At 44.6% G+C, this 17,973-nt stretch overlaps 1 protein-coding gene and 1 pseudogene across 2 annotated transcripts; one reads left to right on the top strand and one right to left on the bottom strand.

Annotated features, from left to right (window-relative positions):
• Positions 1-3,521: 3,521 nt before the first annotated feature.
• CDKN2D (cyclin dependent kinase inhibitor 2D) lies at positions 3,522-7,066 on the bottom strand. 2 transcript variants are annotated; one of them, XM_034437851.3, is made up of 3 exons: positions 6,940-7,066; positions 6,045-6,205; positions 3,522-4,915 (listed from the first exon to the last, which is right to left on the bottom strand). In XM_034437851.3, exons 1-3 carry the CDS (start codon positions 6,989-6,991, stop codon positions 4,556-4,558), a joined length of 573 nt encoding a protein of 190 aa, XP_034293742.1. In that variant the 5' UTR covers positions 6,992-7,066; the 3' UTR covers positions 3,522-4,555. The 2 variants fall into 2 exon arrangements, with proteins under 2 accessions (XP_034293742.1, XP_034293743.1); XM_034437852.2 differs by having other exon boundaries at positions 6,558-7,047.
• A 6,336-nt stretch (positions 7,067-13,402) lies between these two features.
• On the top strand, positions 13,403-15,317 carry LOC148115252 (uncharacterized; annotated as a pseudogene).
• Positions 15,318-17,973: the final 2,656 nt, after the last annotated feature.

Raw genomic sequence — 17,973 nt, 5'->3', positions numbered from 1 at the left:
ATAACTTATACAGTAGCAATCTTTAAAAAGTAGTATTAAGACTATGGGAACAGCTCCCTCTAATTTGCTAGGGATTCACCAAGGCCTATAATGTATGTATTGGGCAGAGAGTTCTGTCAACTAGAACAGCAGCGCCCAACCTTTTGGCCACCTGGGACCAGTTCTGTGGAGAGGTTTTTCTGCGGACTGGAGGGGGCGTGGTGTTTTTTTTTTTGACAATTTTTTTTTAAACAAATATATAAAAAACAAATAAAAAACCATCTTCAATGTAAATACAGTGTGTCGGTTGGTTACAAATCTTTTGTGCATCTTCACTCTATTCATATATATCCATATACTATTATCCTCATTAATCATATGTTTAACTATGGTTATTTCTTCCCTCATTTCATGCAGAATAATCTAAGATTTAAGTTAATTTGTATTATGCTCTTCATTCTTCTAAATCATTCCAATAACAGTACATCTTTATATTGTATTTTATATAGTTCTACATTTCTTGCATTGGAAAAATCTCTACCATATTTCATTTCCATGTCTTTTTATCTAACCGTTGGTAAAATAAATCCCATCTTATAATATTGTTTATCTTCTTGTTCTCTATTTTCAAATGTCAATTTACTAATTTCTGCACATTCCATTATTTTCTTAATAACTTCGTCTTGCGTTGGCATTTTCTCATTTTTCCAATTATTAGCAAACACAATTCTAGCCGCTATTAATACATTCACAATCAAATATCTCAATTCTCTATTGTATATTTCAGGTACAATCCCCAATAAAAAAATCTTTGGTTTAAAGTCTATGTGTTTTTGTGTCATTTTTTCCATCCATGTGTGGATTTTAGTCCAGTATCTTTTAGCTTCTGTACACATCCACCACATATGGTAATATGAGCCCGGTATCTGATGACATTTCCAACATTTTTCTGATTTATTCTTGAACATTCTAGCAATTCTCGTCGGGGGTAAGTGCCACCTGTAAAACATCTTATATAAATTTTCTTTATATGCAATTGACATTGTCATTTTATAATTTTGCGACCACAATTTTTGCCATCTCTCTAAGTCAATTCCATGTCCAAAATTTTTCCCCCAAGCAATCATTGTTTCTTTAACTTGTTCATCCTCCAATTTAACTTCTAATAGATATCCATACAATTTTTTAATTGTTTTCATCAGTACCTGTTAAGTTTTTATCTAGTCAAATTATTATAAAAACCTTGTCTTATAGTCTTTATCATGTCTAGACTGTATTTGTAAATAAGAAAACCAATTCATCTTTATACCTTGTACTTCTAATTCTTGCAAAGATTTAGAGGGGGCGTGGTTTCATATGCTCTCTGCATCCCATGGATCAGGCTTCCCTTGTTCGTGTGGACCGGTTTCTGGCATACAGCGGACCGGTGCTCGTCCATGGACGGGGGATTGGGGACCCCTGAACTAGAATACCCTTACTAGAGAAAGCAGTTTTTGAATTGGGTGATACCCAGTGCAACTTTCACCTTTTTCATCCTAGAAACAAGATACAAAAATCTTGATTTTATCAGGTATATTTTGCATAGTCTGAATCCAGTTTATCTTGTCAAAGTAATTTCAACAGTATTAATTTTACTTCTACTATGTCTGTCTGTAATGACCCTACTGTGAGGACCTATTTAGATATTAGTTATCCAAAACAGTAAATTCTAGCACCAACTTGATTTTGTATTGCTGCACATATTCAAGGAATATAAAGTACAATAACAAACTTAAATTATTTTTTCAGGGCTGGGACAATGTATTTTGACAAAATTGCCTGACCTCTAAAGTTATAAGATTACTTACCAGATGTTCCAAGCTAGGGATGGGGCATCCTATGGCCATCTAAATACTGCTGAACTACAGTTCTCAAAAGCCTGGCCACTATGGTTAACCTAGCTTCATTTGATGAATGAAAGGTTTTCTTTTCTGTGTTCAAATTGAAATGAGTCAAGAGAATTGAGGGAAACAAACTTAAATTATTAAGTTTAAATTACTTAATGAAGTATTAACAGAGCTGGCTGGAAAAATTCATGTATTTTTAAGGAATAACAAAAATATGTTTACCCTTTTTTCCCTTTGAGCAAGTATTTTCAATAACCCTTTTTAAAAAGTATCTTTGAGTCAGTCTTGACTCCTGGTGTCTACATGGACAAGTCCCTGCAGTGATCTTGGCAACATTTGCAGAAGTGATTTACCCTTTTCTTCTCAGGGCTGAAAGTGACTGACTCAGTCACCCGCCGGTTCCATACCTAAGACAGGATAAGAACTCACAGGTCTTCTAGCTTCTAATCTGGTGCCTTTAACCATTTCAACAAAATGGTTCTCATTGAGTGATTTTATATTTCTAATATCCTTCAAGTTTCAGCCTAAAAGGGAGAAACTTATTTGTTCCATTTGACCTCACTTGAAGCTATTCTAATTTATCTGTCCCTATGGGAATAAAAATATGGATTACTACTTAAGAGCTGACTTGCTTCAAGTCTCTCTTTAGCTGTAAATCCCATTTGGCAAGGCCGAATCCTCCTCAGAAAGCTATTAAGTTTTTAAAATCCCATAAATGTAAGCCCAGGATCCTGGGTAGGTTCAAAAATCTATTAAGGTTCCCAAAGTTCTTGATGCTACAACTCATGGTCACTAAATTTTGCTCATAGGAGAAATGTTTCTAATATTGCAATAGGAAATACCATTAGAAGGGACTTAATTATAGAAGAGGATTCCAACCTTTAGAAGTATGTTCTTGAGCAGGGGTGTAAAACTCAATTTTATTGAAGGCCACATCAGCATTATGGTTGCCCTCAATGATTCACAGCGACCAGGTGGGTATGTTGGGTAGACATGGCTGAGTGGTCACAGCCAGGTCACTGCGACTAGAAGGGCATGGCTGGATGGCCGCCACGAAATTGTTGAAGATCAGTGCATAGAGCCCCAGCAGCAGTGCTGCACCTGCCATTAGCGTCTCTGCGGCCCACTCGTCAGCCCGGCCTCACCCACTGGCCCTGCAGCCTGTGAGCACTTCATTTTCATCAGGGACACCAGCCTCCACACACTCTCCACATTCTGTGCGCACACACAGGGGGAGCACCCAGCTGGGCTGGGGCGTCTCTACAGTGGCCCCATGGACCAAATCCACATCGTGGGCTGGATCTGGTCCGTGGGCCTTGAGTTTGACATGTCTGTTCTTGAGAATCATGTAGAAAGGATTCTGATTCCATAGCATTCTTAATGGTGCTGATAGTAAGAAGCATCAGAGCATACAAATCTTCAAAGTTGGTAAGCTTCCAGGACTGTAATATGAAGCAGCCCCCTTCTATTTACAGTACAGAATGTTGGGCAAGAGCAGGGATTCCCACTTTTTCCCCTACAGACTTTTGGGATTCAACTTTTATTAAGGGGTTCTCAGAAAGACACCCATAATGGTCAGGAATGAGCCCCTTGAAAGCAAAAAGAAAAATTTCACCTTAGAGTGTTTCTCAAGATCAAATGTCAGTAAATTACAAATAGATTTAATGTTTTTAATAATTAAATTAGTCATTCCATAAAATGCACCCTTGCTAATCACAATAAATAGAATACATTTTGCCTCCTTTAAAACCTATTATATACATTGCTTGAATCCACAAATTCATTACAGGGAACAAGCTTTCAAAACAAGCCTTAAACTTTAGCCAAAGATAAAAGATTCAACACACTTTATAAGTGTGTAAAAGGCAGGGCCAACCACCAAAATGCCAAGAGAGAAACAGCTACTAATGGCTCAGGAATCATAAGATCTGAGATAGAAACTAGGAAGATCACAAAACAGATGATAACCTTTTTAAAAAATAAGAGTTAGACTCCTATACAATTAGATCATATTTGGCAGAGAAATGGGAGCAAATATCTTGTCCACCAAGAAGAAAAAAATCCTAGTCATATTTTCCATTCAAGGCTAGTTTTCTGCCGACCACCATTTAATATAGTTACTGTTGGTGTAGTATGATAATTACTATAACTCTTGTTAGGAACCTAGTGCAATGCATCAGAGAATTGCTAGATCCTTACATATACATTGAATAGAAGGAGGCAGAATTATATCCCTGAAAGGAAAACACCAAGCATCACAAGACTGCTGAAATTCTGGGGTAGGTGGTAATAGGAGGAGGTTCCAGTGTAGTAGCAAATGCAGGCTTTATCTCAAAAAGACCCTAATCTGTTGAACCTGAATGGTATCCAAAATGCTTCTTCTAATTTTGGGGACCATTTCAAGGGAAGAAATGTAAGAGGTAACTAGAGAAGATCAAGCAGAAATGCTGCAGTGCAATGTGATTCCCAAGGGACTGGCACATTTGGAAAAAGCTGTAAATCAGAAGTACAGAGGAGAACTCATATAATATGTATAAATAGAAACAAATAATTCAACACATATTTTGAGGTAGGGCAGAAGAACTATCTTTGTTCCAGAGCTCTGGGGGAAAAAGGACAGTCTTGGGGAGTAGAGGCCTAACAGGCAGGGGAAAGTTAGCTTGGTCCAGACCAGAGGGCTCTTTCTGAAATTAAGCTGGGACAGAGAGGTGCTGCTCAAGGATGCACTGGATGTGTGAAAGCCCGAGATCCTCTGCTAGCTCCAATGGCGTTCGCCCCTTGGAGTCCTTCTGCTGCAATTGGGATTGAGGTGCCAGGAAGCAAACCACATCTGTGTAACCTTCTCGAATAGCAACATGGATGGGCAGTGAGCCAGAAGCATCTGGGACATTGACATCTGCACCATGTTCCACCAAGATTTTCAAGGTGTCAAGAAAGCCAGTGCGGGCAGCATCATGGGCAGGTGTTGTGCCAGACCCATCTTGGATGTTAGGGTTGGCACCTTGCTTTAGCAGTTCTTCAGCCACAAAGATATTGCCAAACATCATTACCTGTTGGAAGATGGATAAAAGAGGATGAAGCGGGATATTTACAGCCTCACCTCCTCTCAGTAGGTGAGCAGGCAAGCCTTAACCCCATTTGCTGATTATGGGAAGTAACAGGGAAGGCTACCTTCTTTTGAAGGCTGTGTTTGTACAACATATTGAGACATAAACAAACAACTGTAGAATAGTGGAGTTGGTTGAAGAGCCTAGGCCAGTGATGGCTAACCTTTTTGCCTTCGTGTGCCAAAAGTGGGAGGAGCACGGGGGGGGGGGGTCACACCCACGTGTGCCCACACCCATAATTCAGTAGGCCTTGCCCCCACGCGCATGCGCGCGTGACACCCCTGCACTTTCCCCGCTTTTGGCATGCGATGGCACGGTGGGCCCAGCAGGCCCGTTTTTTGCCCTCCCCAGGCTCCAGAAGCTTTCTTGGAGCCTGGGGAGGGCAAAAACAGCCTTCCCCACCCCCCTCCAGAGGCTCTCAGAGGCTGGAAATAGCCTGTTTGCCGACTTCCGGTGGGCCCGGAAGGCCCAAAAATCAGCTGACCGGCACATACCTGCGTGCCAGAGCTGAACTAGGGCAACGCTCGCGCGCCCACCGATATGGCTCTGCGTGCCACCTGTGGCACGCGTGCCATAGGTTCGCCATCACGGGCCTAGGCAGATCTTTCTGTAATTATACAGACAGGGTGTACCTCTTTTTTCCAAAATAGCTGTAAACAAGTTACCTCATGCCCTTTAAATGATCCTATTTGGCTTGAACCCAACAGGAAATAGGGCTAGCCTGTTTGGCCTATGTCTGTGTACTATTTATTAAAACACAACAATTGTTTAAATGCTGCGTGAGATTTCATGCAAAGGTAGAAAAGATAGACTTGACTATAAACTATAAAAATGTAGGGCAGGTCCTACGGCCTTAATTATTGGGCTGCAATCTAGAATCAATTTTTGGTTGAGGGAGATGTCCTTGAAATGGCCCCCCATCTGGCAACAGCCACTTTTCCCAGAAGTGCCAGACCAATGGGAGTGAACAGACACTGGGGAAAACTGCAGGATCTGAGCCCCTTCACCCAAGCCTCCGGTGTCTCCAGGTGATACTGTTTTCTCTCTAGGAAACATGTGATGCCTCTCTTACTTGCAGCGCGGTCTTGCCAAAGCGATTATGGGAGTCGGGATGCACCAGTTCCAGATGCAGAAGGTGTCGGACTTCAGTTATATCCCCCCGGGCAGCAGCTCCGGTTAGCCGGTCTCCAGCCCGGATCTCGGCATTTCCCGGCTGCATGCCCGCACAGGCACCTGCAGAGAAAAAGGACAGGCGAAAATGAATGAACCGACGACCAGCCGAACAGAATTGTTGCGCTGCCACAAGCAGTTTTCTTTTGCAACGAGAGGTGTTGGCACCGAAGCTCCCGCAGAAGATCTACTCCACACTGGCCGGCCTGCTTGCCCGTCCTGCTTGGAAGCGGCCACTTTTTTCAAGATGCGATAAAAGCATTCTGTACAGGCGTAGATGCTCCGCATCGCATTTCATCCTTGATGTTTGACAACAGGCCGGCAGGGATTAGCTAATTTTTTCCTATCTCCCCGCCGGCGGCGGCGGCCTTGGCCTTCCCTCGGGCGGGAATCCTGCTGGCTCTTCGCGGCTTACCTCCACTCCCGGGAGGTAGGCTCTTCTCCAAGTACTTGTCAAGCACAGCAGAAATCAGCGCTTTGCTCTGCGTTGCCGACCCGGCTACAGGACTGGCCTCGCTGCTGTCCCTAAGGAGGGCCTGGCCCGGTTCAAGGCAGCCGTCGGGTCGTGACAAGACAGATCGATGCAGAAGCTGCTAGAATGCCGACTCAGGGAGGTGTTTCTGGGGGCTCGGCTCCCTCCCTCCGCCTGTACTGTGAAGGAAAGCCGCCGAGGACTGCTGTAGCAGGCAGCGCCGCCCGCTCCTTCGCCTGCCCGTCCAAGCTAAGAGCTGGCACAGATCGTGGCAAGCCCGCCCCAACTATTTGAGTTGCAGCCTCGCCAGGGCAACCTCCCCTACCTTGGCCCCGCCCTCTCATGACGGACGCTGTTTGTGGCTTTTTTAATTTCATTCCGCGCTATTAATTTGGATACATTGTAACCTGTCCGATTCTCCATTTCACTGCCCTCGCCTGATCCGACCAATCATGAGCCAGCTCCGGGCAGGGAGCTGGAGAGCCTCGTTTTTGGATTGGTTCACTAGTGGCGGACTGCTAGGCGGGTCTCTTCGATTCAAATAGTATTTCGGGCGGGAAGAAGCTATCTCTTGCTCTCCCCTCTAGGTCCCAGGCAGGCAAGGCAAGCCAGAGGTCGCGACCTGGGAGGGGGCGGGAGGAACGCGAGACGGCTGTCCAAAATGATTCTCGCCCTACCCGTATAAGCGAGCAGCCAATCCCATTCCTGTTGAGTTTGGAAATCAGCGCTTTTGATTATCCTCCAAGTTTTCCTTGTAAAATCCGCCTTGCTGGGTCTTGTACACAACAGGAATAATTGCTTTTGAGCAAACGAAACTGCGTGAATTTTATCTAGTCAGGATTAACTTCACAGGTGGCTTCTCAACTGCAAGCGCCAGATTTAGCTAGTTTTTTTTAAGAAAGCCAAGTCAGGTTTTCTATATATACTCCATCACATGGTTTATCTGTCCTTCCATAGAAAAGATTTGGAAGAGCTATAACAAACCCTGCTTTCAATCTTCAATTATTATACTCAGTTTTGATGAGTTTGCCACAACTCTTAATACCTCAGAATTTTCACATATCCCTGATTTTTCATGTGTCCTTCACCTCCCCCACCCCACACTGTAAAGGCAGCCTTTGCCTGTTTTTTTTCTTGAGCTGTTGTAAAAAATGTTTATCTGATTTCCACCAGCCCAGGCAATACTGTCACTTCTGGCAAAGCTCTTCATTTCATTGTAGGCAAAAAACTTCTACTCTAATTGGTGAATGTCAATTGAGATCAGAATGTCCCTTCTGTCAGTATATTCCAGTTCATGAACTGGAATAGACATGGTAATAGGTCAGCCAATGGGGACTGTTTGGTGACCCAGATGGCTCCAAGCTTGCGTGTGGCTTAGGTTCACTGATTTGTATGTATATGTGTGCTGTGATTCTATAGCTTCTGTGATTATTGATTCTGTACTTCTGGATTCTGAGTTCTGGTTCTGGCTTCTGCTGTATGGTATTGTATATAAAGAAGTTTCTTATATAAATGAATCCTGATGAATTTTTTACTTGTGTGCTGGTTGGATTGCTGCAAACTCTAATACCTTCCTCTCCTATTGCTGGTCCCTGCCCTCTGCATCATTTCGTCCTTGCCACTTTTTTTTCCATCAAGTTTTTATTTTTTTAAAAAAAATTATACATATCATTATGTGGATGGCATGGTGTTTGAGTATCATACATTTCAATATAGATAAACATTCATAATTATTACATTCCATTTTCCTTATTCCATATTATTTACCCCTATCTTTTACACAATTTTTTTATTTTCATATAAATATTAACGTATGCAATAACATCTAAACCGATATGCTTTAACATCCACCATATTATCTTCCTTAATTTCAATAATATAACCCACAAGTAGAAAAAATATGAAATTGTCCGTTTTCTTTTCTCCTGTACACCATATTTCCCAATTTTACAACAACAATCCATCTCCTTTCCTCTTCTTTCTCATCACTCTTACCTTCTCCCCTCTTTCTCTCTACTTCCCTCCTTCCCTTTTTCCTTCTACTTCCCTCTCCTCTCCTTCTCCTCTCCCCTCTATTTCCCCTCTTCTTCTCCGCTTCCCTCTCCTTCCCTTTCTATTCTTCTCCTCCCCTCCACTTCCCTCTCTCCTTTCCCCTCTCTCTCCTTACTCTTTCTCCCCTCCTCTCCTAGTCCCGTCACTCCATTTCACTCTCTCTTTTCGTTGTTGTATATAATATTACCAATACTTACAGGATACGGTGTATTTTCCAATGGATAGCTCTTCCAACTATAACTATACAACTTCTTAAAGTTATATTCAAAAATAAAACAGACTTAATCACTTAAACATATATTATTATTATTATTATTATTATTATTATTATTATTATTATTATTATTATTATATATTCATTGATCAAACAGCATACCGTCTGAATACCACTTTCTTACATCCTAACATTTCAAGCTTACCACTATTTTAATTGTGTGTCTATTTTTCAATGTTTCTTTTCCTAACTTATTTGACTTTGTGATACATTGCTTTTACACCCTTCCATTCTAAACTTCAAGTAATATTTTTCCCCCTCCACATTATTATATTCAAGGACATAATACTCAGTTTTGTTATTTATTTTTTAATTTGATTTATATGCCGCCCTTCTCCAGAGACTCAGGGCAGCTTACAATGTGTTAAGCAATAGCCTTCATACTTTTGTATATTTATACAAAGTCAGCTTATTGCCCCCACAAACTGGGTCCTCATTTAACCTACCTTAGAAAGGATGGAAGGCTGAGTCAACCTTGAGCCTGGTGAGATTCGAATTTACAGTAATTGCAGGCAGCTGGTGTTAATCACAGTGCTTTTAGTCTGCTGAGCCACCAGGCCCTTTTTGATTCAGATTCCCATTATTTAACTCTTCCTCTCTGTATATTTTAAAGTTTGTTAATACACATAAATATATCTACTTTCACATTACCTACACAATAGTCATATTTTATACACTTTTAATAATACCATCATTCAAACTCTCTTTCCAGTTTCATATCTATTTGTGGTAATGTTTATCCTAATATTTATTTATATTAAATACCAACTAATTGTCCAGACTATATCATTCTAATATTAATACAATTATTAACATATAATCATGACATATCTATAACTCTTTTTCTCCCCTTAACCATTATCTTATCCACTTCCCCTCTTTTAGTCCTACCTTTTTTTTTTACTTTTCTCCCGTTTTCCTCTTAAGTCTTTTATTCCATCTACTTCGAAGTTTATATTCTGAATCCATATTTTTTTCTCCTTGCCCTGTCTTTTCCCACTGTTTAATTTGAAAGCTTTCTGCTCTAAATCCTATCGTTTCCCTCCAAACCTTTTTAAAATCTTTTAAAATGTTTTCCCTGTTTTAATTCCTCAATTCTTATTAATTTTAATAGTATCTCGTTATCTTCTTTTTGCTGGTTTCTCAGTTCTAATTCCCTTTTGTTCCAGCTGATGATTCCATTCTTTCCTTCTTGTCCTGGCCTTTGCTCCTTCTCTCTTGTATACAATTTTCCTGTCTTCTATCTATACGATCAAATATTTCCACCATGTCCTTGTGTAGTTCCAGGATAAGGTCCTTAATGTCCTTAATGTTAATGTAATCATTAACTTCATTTCGTTTGAGTCTCCACAATTGTCAGTTCAGAAACCAAACCTCCAAGTCAAATGTCTCATCAATGTTCAATCAAATCAGTTAGTTACTTCAGGGATCCTCCATTCCTCAAGTCGTTTTTGTATATCCAATAGTATTTAGGTGTCCTCAGACACAAATTCTTTTTTAATATTCCAGTCTCCAGTGGTTAGAACAGGGGTCTGCAACCTTAAGCACTCAAAGGGCCATTTGGACCAGTTTCCCACAGAAAAAAAACACCCCGGGAGCCACAAACCTGGGTGGGCATGGCCAACTTGATGTCACTCACTCCCACCCAATCACATGACACCCCCCAGCCATGCCTACTCAGCCACAAAACCATTCTCTATGTCTCTCTCCCCCTCTATCATCCCCTCCCCCCTCTCCCCCCTCTCTGTATGTCTCTGTCCCTATCTCTCCCCGTCTCTCCCACTCTCCCTCTGTATCTCTCTCCCCCTCCCTATCTTGCCCTCTCTCTGTGAATCACTGTGTGTGCCTCTGTCTCTCTCTCACCCTGTGTATCACTCTGTGTCTGTCTCTCTCACCCCCTCTCTGTGTATAACTCTGTATATATCTATGTCTCTCTCCCCCCCCCCCCGTGTGTGTGTGTGTGTCCCTCTCCCTCCTGCCCTCTCTCTCTCACTCACTCACTCACTCTCTCGGAAAACCGGAAAACCGCGGCTGGGTCAAGCCAGCAAGCTCTTCTTGGGGCACTTCACTACTCCTTTTATTTCTTCTTTTTGGAAATCTGGGCTCACTGAGGAAAGATCGCCAGCAGCGGCGGAGGCTTCCCTTCGGGTGACCATCCTCCTCCTCCTCCTCTCATGGCCCTCTGGCTGGCTGTGGCTGAGCAGGAGTGTGCGCACCTGTGGGGAGACCCTCCTCAAGCAAGCGCCAAAGCACAGGAAAGCACCACATTTGTGTGTAAAGCAGCCTTCACTTCCTGCCTCTTCAGGCTGGAGTTTGCACCCTCCACGCTTGGCTGAAGAGCTGCTGGGGGTGGGGGTCGACATGGCAAGGCAATGGCTGGAGCTGTAGTGCAGGAGAGAAGCCGTGTCCTGTTGTGTTCTGTTAAGATCCTCCTTAAGCAAACGGCTGCCCACCCTCTGCGCGCTTTTCCTGCGCTTTGGCGCTCACTTGAGGAGAGTCTCCCCACTCGTGTGCATGTTCATGGCTCAGCCACAGCTGGCAGAGGGTCATAGGAGGAGGAGGAGGAGGGTCGCCCAAAGGGAAACCTTGGCCACGGCTGGCAATCGTTCCTCAGCCAGCCCAGATTTCCAAAAATATCAAAAAAATAAAATAAAATAAAATAAAAGGGGCAAGGGGCGGGGCCAACAAGTGATGGGACAGGGAGCCTCAGCAGAGGGCCCAAAGATCCGCAAGTGGCTCCGGAGCCGTGGTTTGCGGACACCCAGCTTAGAAGGTAAATATGTGTAGTTCAACAGTTATTTCCCTTCACTGTCATCAGCATATGGCACTTTTTATTTCACCCTGCTGACTCTCTGCTTTTATTTTGACTGTCAGCTTTGGAAGCCATATTAGGCCGGAAGCTTCCATGCTACCACCTTCTCATGTGTGGGAAAGTAGGACGGGGATTTAGTAGAGGGGTTGTTGGTAGACATAAAAGCATTCTTCCTGTCGGTCAAGGTCAGGGCGATCCGGCATCTGGAGAGAGTGGTCGGAGTGCTGAATCGAGATGGGACGGATGTTGATTGGAGCATGTGATCGACTGAGGAGTGAGGGGATGGTTTTGTGGGTTTTGATTTACTGAGAGAAAGCCTGGATCTTTCAGATTCAGGTTTTCCCAGATGTGCCTGTTTATCTATTCTAGTAAAGAGAACTTTGGAAAATGCTTGCTTCCATGTCTTTACTTGTAGTTGGGGTTTTCTGGAACGCTGAGATTAACCCAAATCTCTCTTAAAGCCTAACGGCACCCCGTAAGGGGGCTGTTGGGGGTGCTGAGCCCCAGCATCTACCTAAACCTCGGGTGGTGCGAAGACTCAGTGAAGATGGAGGAGAAAGGAGAAATCGGAGAGAGGCCGGGGGGGGGCGGATGGTCAAGGATTTACGGATTCCTTGCTTTCTCCTTCTGAGGAAATGTTACGAGCCATTGAGGCTGCAGAGGAAGAGTTGCCAGTCTGACCCAGCTCCAGGAGGGGAAATGAAATCACCCCGTGAGCCAGAGTGGAGAATGGGAACAGCTGTGGGATCCGGAGACTCCCGGGACCTGTTGCGCCCAATGCGAAGCCAATCCTTAACTGGGCTCACGGAGCGTTTTGAACAGATGGAAGTGGGAGGTTACGCACCCACCTCCCAACCTCTTGATGTGAGATGGAGATTAGCGCAACCTACATTCACCTTCCCTGACCCGGGACCTGGAGGGGGAATTAGTAGGGCGCAGATGCCCCTCTACCCGGCCAGGGGCGAAACAAGTGGATCAGCCATCCTGCAGCTGTGAGACACCAAACGCAGCCAGCATAAGAATGCAAACCCCCCTTTTTGGGGCCCCTCACCAGCCTGCCTTTGTGCTACTCCTGCTGAGAGTATGCTGCCAGGCTGGGGATTTTATCCTGGCCAGGGGTGGGTCCAGTGCCAATGGTATCCACCGCTGTCTGTTCCCAGCTTCCAGGGATCCCCATGGCCCCAATATGGCCCAACAATCCTGGCACCACAGGGGGGACTAATCCAGCAGCCGGCTGGAGTACCCCCCCTCTCTCCAGCCCAGCAAGCAGCTCAGCGGCTGGGGCCCCTCCCCCAGCAGCCGGCTGGAGTACAGCAACCAGGAGCAGCTCTGCAACAGGTTCCAGCTCACCCAGCCTCTGCCAGGGCCCCTCCACCCACGAGGCCAACGCCACCCCGCTTCAGAGCAACCTTTGATGGTATGCCTTTCAAATGCTACTGAAATCACCCCCCTCAACCGGCAAGGGGTGATTAAATGCTATCAGTGTGGACAACCGGGACATCAAACTTCTGAGTGCCTGGCCCCTGCCCCAGTTCCACAATGATGCCTGCCAAACTGGCTTATTTCCTCAGCAGGGTCTGGGCCCATGTGGATCAGTATGGAGACCAATACGAGTTAGACCAGGACTTAGTGTTGGCAATTTCCGATGGGATGAATGAGGGGCAGGCTTCTGAATGGATAGCCCAGCTGCACAATGAGGGCACTGCGGAACTGAATGATACCGAGGGGTTTATTGAGCTGCTCCGTGCCCGATTGGAAGACCCAGACCAAATAAATGAAAGTGAAGCTAAAGGTGATGAAGCAAGGTAATCGACCCATAAAAGACTTTGTATGGGACTTTAGACGAGTTGCAGGGAACCTGGGACATTGGCCAGACCACATACTGCTACACTAATTTAAAGAAGCTATTGACCAGGAAGTCAGAAAAGCCTGTGGGATCCGGGGGATGCCTGAGCATCTGCATGACTGGTATACCATGTCCATAGCTCTAGACAGAGAAATCCACCCCCACAGCAAAACCCCAGCAGAGAAGCCACCTTGGAGAGCGTTATCTAGACAGCCCATTTCAAAGGCTACTGAAATCACCCCCCTCAACCGGCAAGGGGTGATTAAATGCTATCGGTGTGGACAACCGGGACATCAAACTTCTGAGTGCCTGGCCCCTGCCCCAGTTCCACAACAACATCCTGCCACAGCTGCACGAGGCAGGAAGGCTCCAAGAAAAGCCTGAGACACCAGCCGATTCACCAGACAAGCTGTAGAGGTTCCCCTCCCCACTAAAGAGAGCAAGGATCCTAAAGAAGCCCCTCCCAGCAAGACTAGTGAAGATGAAGACCAGATGGTGAGTGCACCAATCCCCGCCTTTTCAATTAAAGTGAAACTGGTGGTGCCAGAGACAGGGAGGCAAGCAGAACTGCCAGCAATAAAAGATACCGGCTGCACCAGATGTCTAATTAGACTTCCAATTGTTGAACAATTGGGGATCAGAACAGCAGTCTTAAAGCACCCAATTAAATTTCACCAGGTGGATGGAACGTTGATTAGGGGGGTCCCCCCACCCATATTACAGAACTGGTTAAATTAGAAATTGGAAGGCATCATGAACTTATACGATTTATAGTAACCCCAAAAATGTCAGAATCTGTCATACTGGGCTTGGCTTGGCTGGACAAATGGCCCCCACCATCAAATGGGAAGATGGATACTGAAAAATCAGAATAGGGATTGGCCCATTACCCCCTGGCCCTCCTCCCAAAGAGCAACCTATCTATAACGGCCAGCTGCCAGAAACAGCACCGGCTTGTTCAGACAGGCCTCCAGGTGAACACCAGATTCCTAAGGTATATAGAGACTTAGCCGAAGCTTTCAGTGAGGAGGAATGTAACCTCCTCCCCCTCTCATCAGCCCATGGATTAGAACCGGGAGCCAAATTGCCAAAACGCAGGATGTACCCAATGACACCTGCTGAAATGACCGAGTTGAGGAAGTACATTGACACCAACCTAGCTAGAGGATTCATTGAGCCTGCAAAATCCAGGGTGGCCACCCCAGTATTGTTTAAAGAAAAAAAAGATGGTACGCTGAGATTGTGTGTCGATTTTAGGGGCGTGAATTGCATTTGCATACAAAATACTTACCCCCTACCACTAATGAAAGACTTGCTGAACCACTTGTCAAAAGGCAAGATTTTCACCAAGCTGAATCTAAAGGAAACCTACTACCATTTCCTACTCCTACTACTCCTTCCTACTCCAAACCTACTCCTTTCACATAAAGGAGGGAGACGAATGGAAGACTGCTTTTAACTGCCCCCTGGGCAGCTTCCAATTCCGGGTCATGCCTTTTGGACTCCGGGGCCCCCGCAGTCTTCATGCAACTGATCAACGAAGTTTTGCATGAGCACTTGTATAAGGGGGTCCTTGTTTACCTTAATGACATTCTTATATTCAGCAAAAGTATGGAAGAGCATGTCAAATTGGTCAGACAAGTGCTGAAAAAGCTCCTAGCGGCCAAGCTTTATGTGAAGTTGTCCAAATGCGAGTTCCATAAGGACTACCTGGGATAAAGGGTGTCGAATCAAGGAATCGAAATGGACCCAGGGAAGGTGAAGGCAGTGTTGGACTGGCAACCCCCTCGAACCCATAAGCAGCTTCAAAGCTTTCTGGGGTTTGCAAACTTTTACAAACAATTCATCCCTGCCTTCGCTGAGATTGCTCTCCCTTTGACAGAATTGCTAAAAACCGGTCCGTCTCCCACCAAGCCAAAACCTAGCCAACCCCTAGCTTGGACAATGGGCTGTCAAAAATCCTTTGAATAGTTAAAACACCTATTTGCTGTGGAACTGATCCTACAGCACCCTGATCCAAATAGGCCATTTGTGGTTCAGGCAGATGCAAGTGATGTAGCGGTGGCTGCTATTCTGCAAAGGAACACCCAAAACAATCTAATGCCATGTGCTTACGTATCGAGGAAGTTAACGGACACTGAGCACAGATGGGTGGTATGGGAGATACTGACATTGACTCTGCTGCCACTCTGCTTTTATTTTGACAAGTCCAATTTATTTCCCTTGCTTAGTTTAACTTATAACTCCGTTACTTATGGCAAATTATTTGAAGAAAAGGTAGTTTTATAGTTCCAGCATCTTAATATGCCTTCTTAATATCACGCCTTTTGTTCTGGGGTTTCCATTTCCAACTTAATTTTCTTTTTAAACAAATATTTACTTCTTTAAATTTCCAATATGCTTTTTCACAATAGTTACATGCCGCTATAATAAATTGTTCTAAAAGGTATTCCCCTTAAATTTTGGGGAGATCTGGTTTCAACTGTAAATCTTTTCTTACACAGACAACACGCCATTCACCGTTTCTCTCTTCATGGCAGCCATTTTAACTGCCACTGCTCCTAGTCTTCAGATGAGGGGGTTTTCCAAGTCACGGAGGGGAGATGCCGCTCCCCTCAACCTGCAAGGTGGTCCCCCTTTGCTTCACCACCCCTCCAGGGTGGCTATGGCTTCAAATGAATCCGACAGGGAGAGATCAGAATGAACCCGCAGAGGTCACGGATCTCTCTTCCAAAGGCGCTGGAAGCCCCCCATTCTTGCCACTTATAAAGAGATCTTCACATGGCAGACTGCTGAAATCCACTTTTGTTTTGTTTAAATTTTTACAAATTCACTAGTGGACTGGTAAAGGCTAGATTTCCATTTTAAAAAAATATTTCAAGTTCGCTGTTGGGTCATTAGAATAGTGGACACTTCTTTAAAAGAGAAATTAGCAAAACTACTAATTTTCTCTTTTAACCCAATGTTGGAAGCACACACATACACACCCAGAAGAATGAAATATTTTGGGAAATATTAAAAAAAGGTAGATTATAATATTTCCCTAAAGAAGAAATGGAGAAACATGTTTTTAGGGGCAGAAAGCAACCCCCAGTCTTTCTTAATAGCCCACACAGATGCCAGCATTTAAGGAGATAAAGAGCTTATTGAAAGAGGAACCCAACTATCTAGATCAGGGGTGTCAAACTCGATTTCATTGAAGGCCACATCAGAGTTGTGTTTGACTTCAGGAGGCCAGGGTGGGCATGGCCAGCTCAACGTCACTCGTGTCAGGGGCACCTGTGGTGGCCTGAGCACTCTGCCAGCAAAAACGGGCTCCTGAGCTCCATTTTCAGATGCAACGGCCTCCTGCAACCCTTTGCAGATGAAAATGAAGCTCAGGAGAGCCACACTTGCCCCTCCCCAGCTCCGTTTTTGCTGAGAAAGGCACCACGAGCCGGTCCTTTGCTATTTCCAGGATGGCCCCATGGGCCAGATCTAAGTACCCTGCGGGCCAGATGCTTGAGTTTGACACCCTGATCTAGATGGCTCTATGCATAAGCAAAGCAAATACTGCAGGCAGAAATCCATTCAAGACAGGATATTTCGAAACTACTTGCAGCAAAGTTTGATAGCTAAGAAAAGCAGAATGGTAGGATTAGTACAGCAGCCCCTCACCCAAGATCCAGCACAGGATGAAAGCCATTAGCCACAAAAGGAATTGCCCAACACCCTTTCAGAACACAAGCCCCTTCATTGCACACACACACACACACACACCCCAATAGCAGTGGTGAAATCCAATTTTTTTTACTACCGGTTCTGTGGGCATGGTGTGGCTTGATGGGTGTGGCTTGGTGGGTGTGACAAGGGAAGGATACTGCAAAATCCCTGTTGCCTCCCCACTCCTGGGAGAAGGATATTGCAAAATCTCCATTTCCACCCCACTCGGGCCAGCCAGAGGTGGTATTTGCTGGTTCTCCGAACTACTCAAAATTTCTGCTACCGGTTCTCCAGAACCTGTCAGAACCTGCTGGATTTCACCCCTGCCCAGTAGCATTTCCGGACTTGTATAAAATCCTGGTATTCATCTAGCTAATTGTTCAGCTGACTCAGAACCACAAACCCTGGTGGTTCTGTTCTTCAATAAATGGACCTTCTTTCCACTCAGCTTGCAGCCTCCGTTATATTTCCAGGATCTTTCTCCCACCTTGGAACTGAACCAGATGAATTTTCCTTCCAACAATAGGAAGCAAGAAAAAGTTATGGTTCCCATACTGGTCCATCAGAGGGCACACCTTAGGGAAGGTGTCAAATACAAAAAATCAAGAGAAGGGTTTTGTACAAAAAGGTCTATCAGTGGAAACATCAGGCTGATTCATGGAAAGGAAATAAC

This window comes from Pantherophis guttatus, chromosome 2 (genome assembly GCF_059756535.1).
Source record: "Pantherophis guttatus breed Tessera chromosome 2, ASM5975653v1, whole genome shotgun sequence".
Classification (NCBI taxonomy): Eukaryota; Metazoa; Chordata; class Lepidosauria; order Squamata; family Colubridae; genus Pantherophis; species Pantherophis guttatus.
This window is presented reverse-complemented; position numbering and strand designations above follow the sequence as displayed.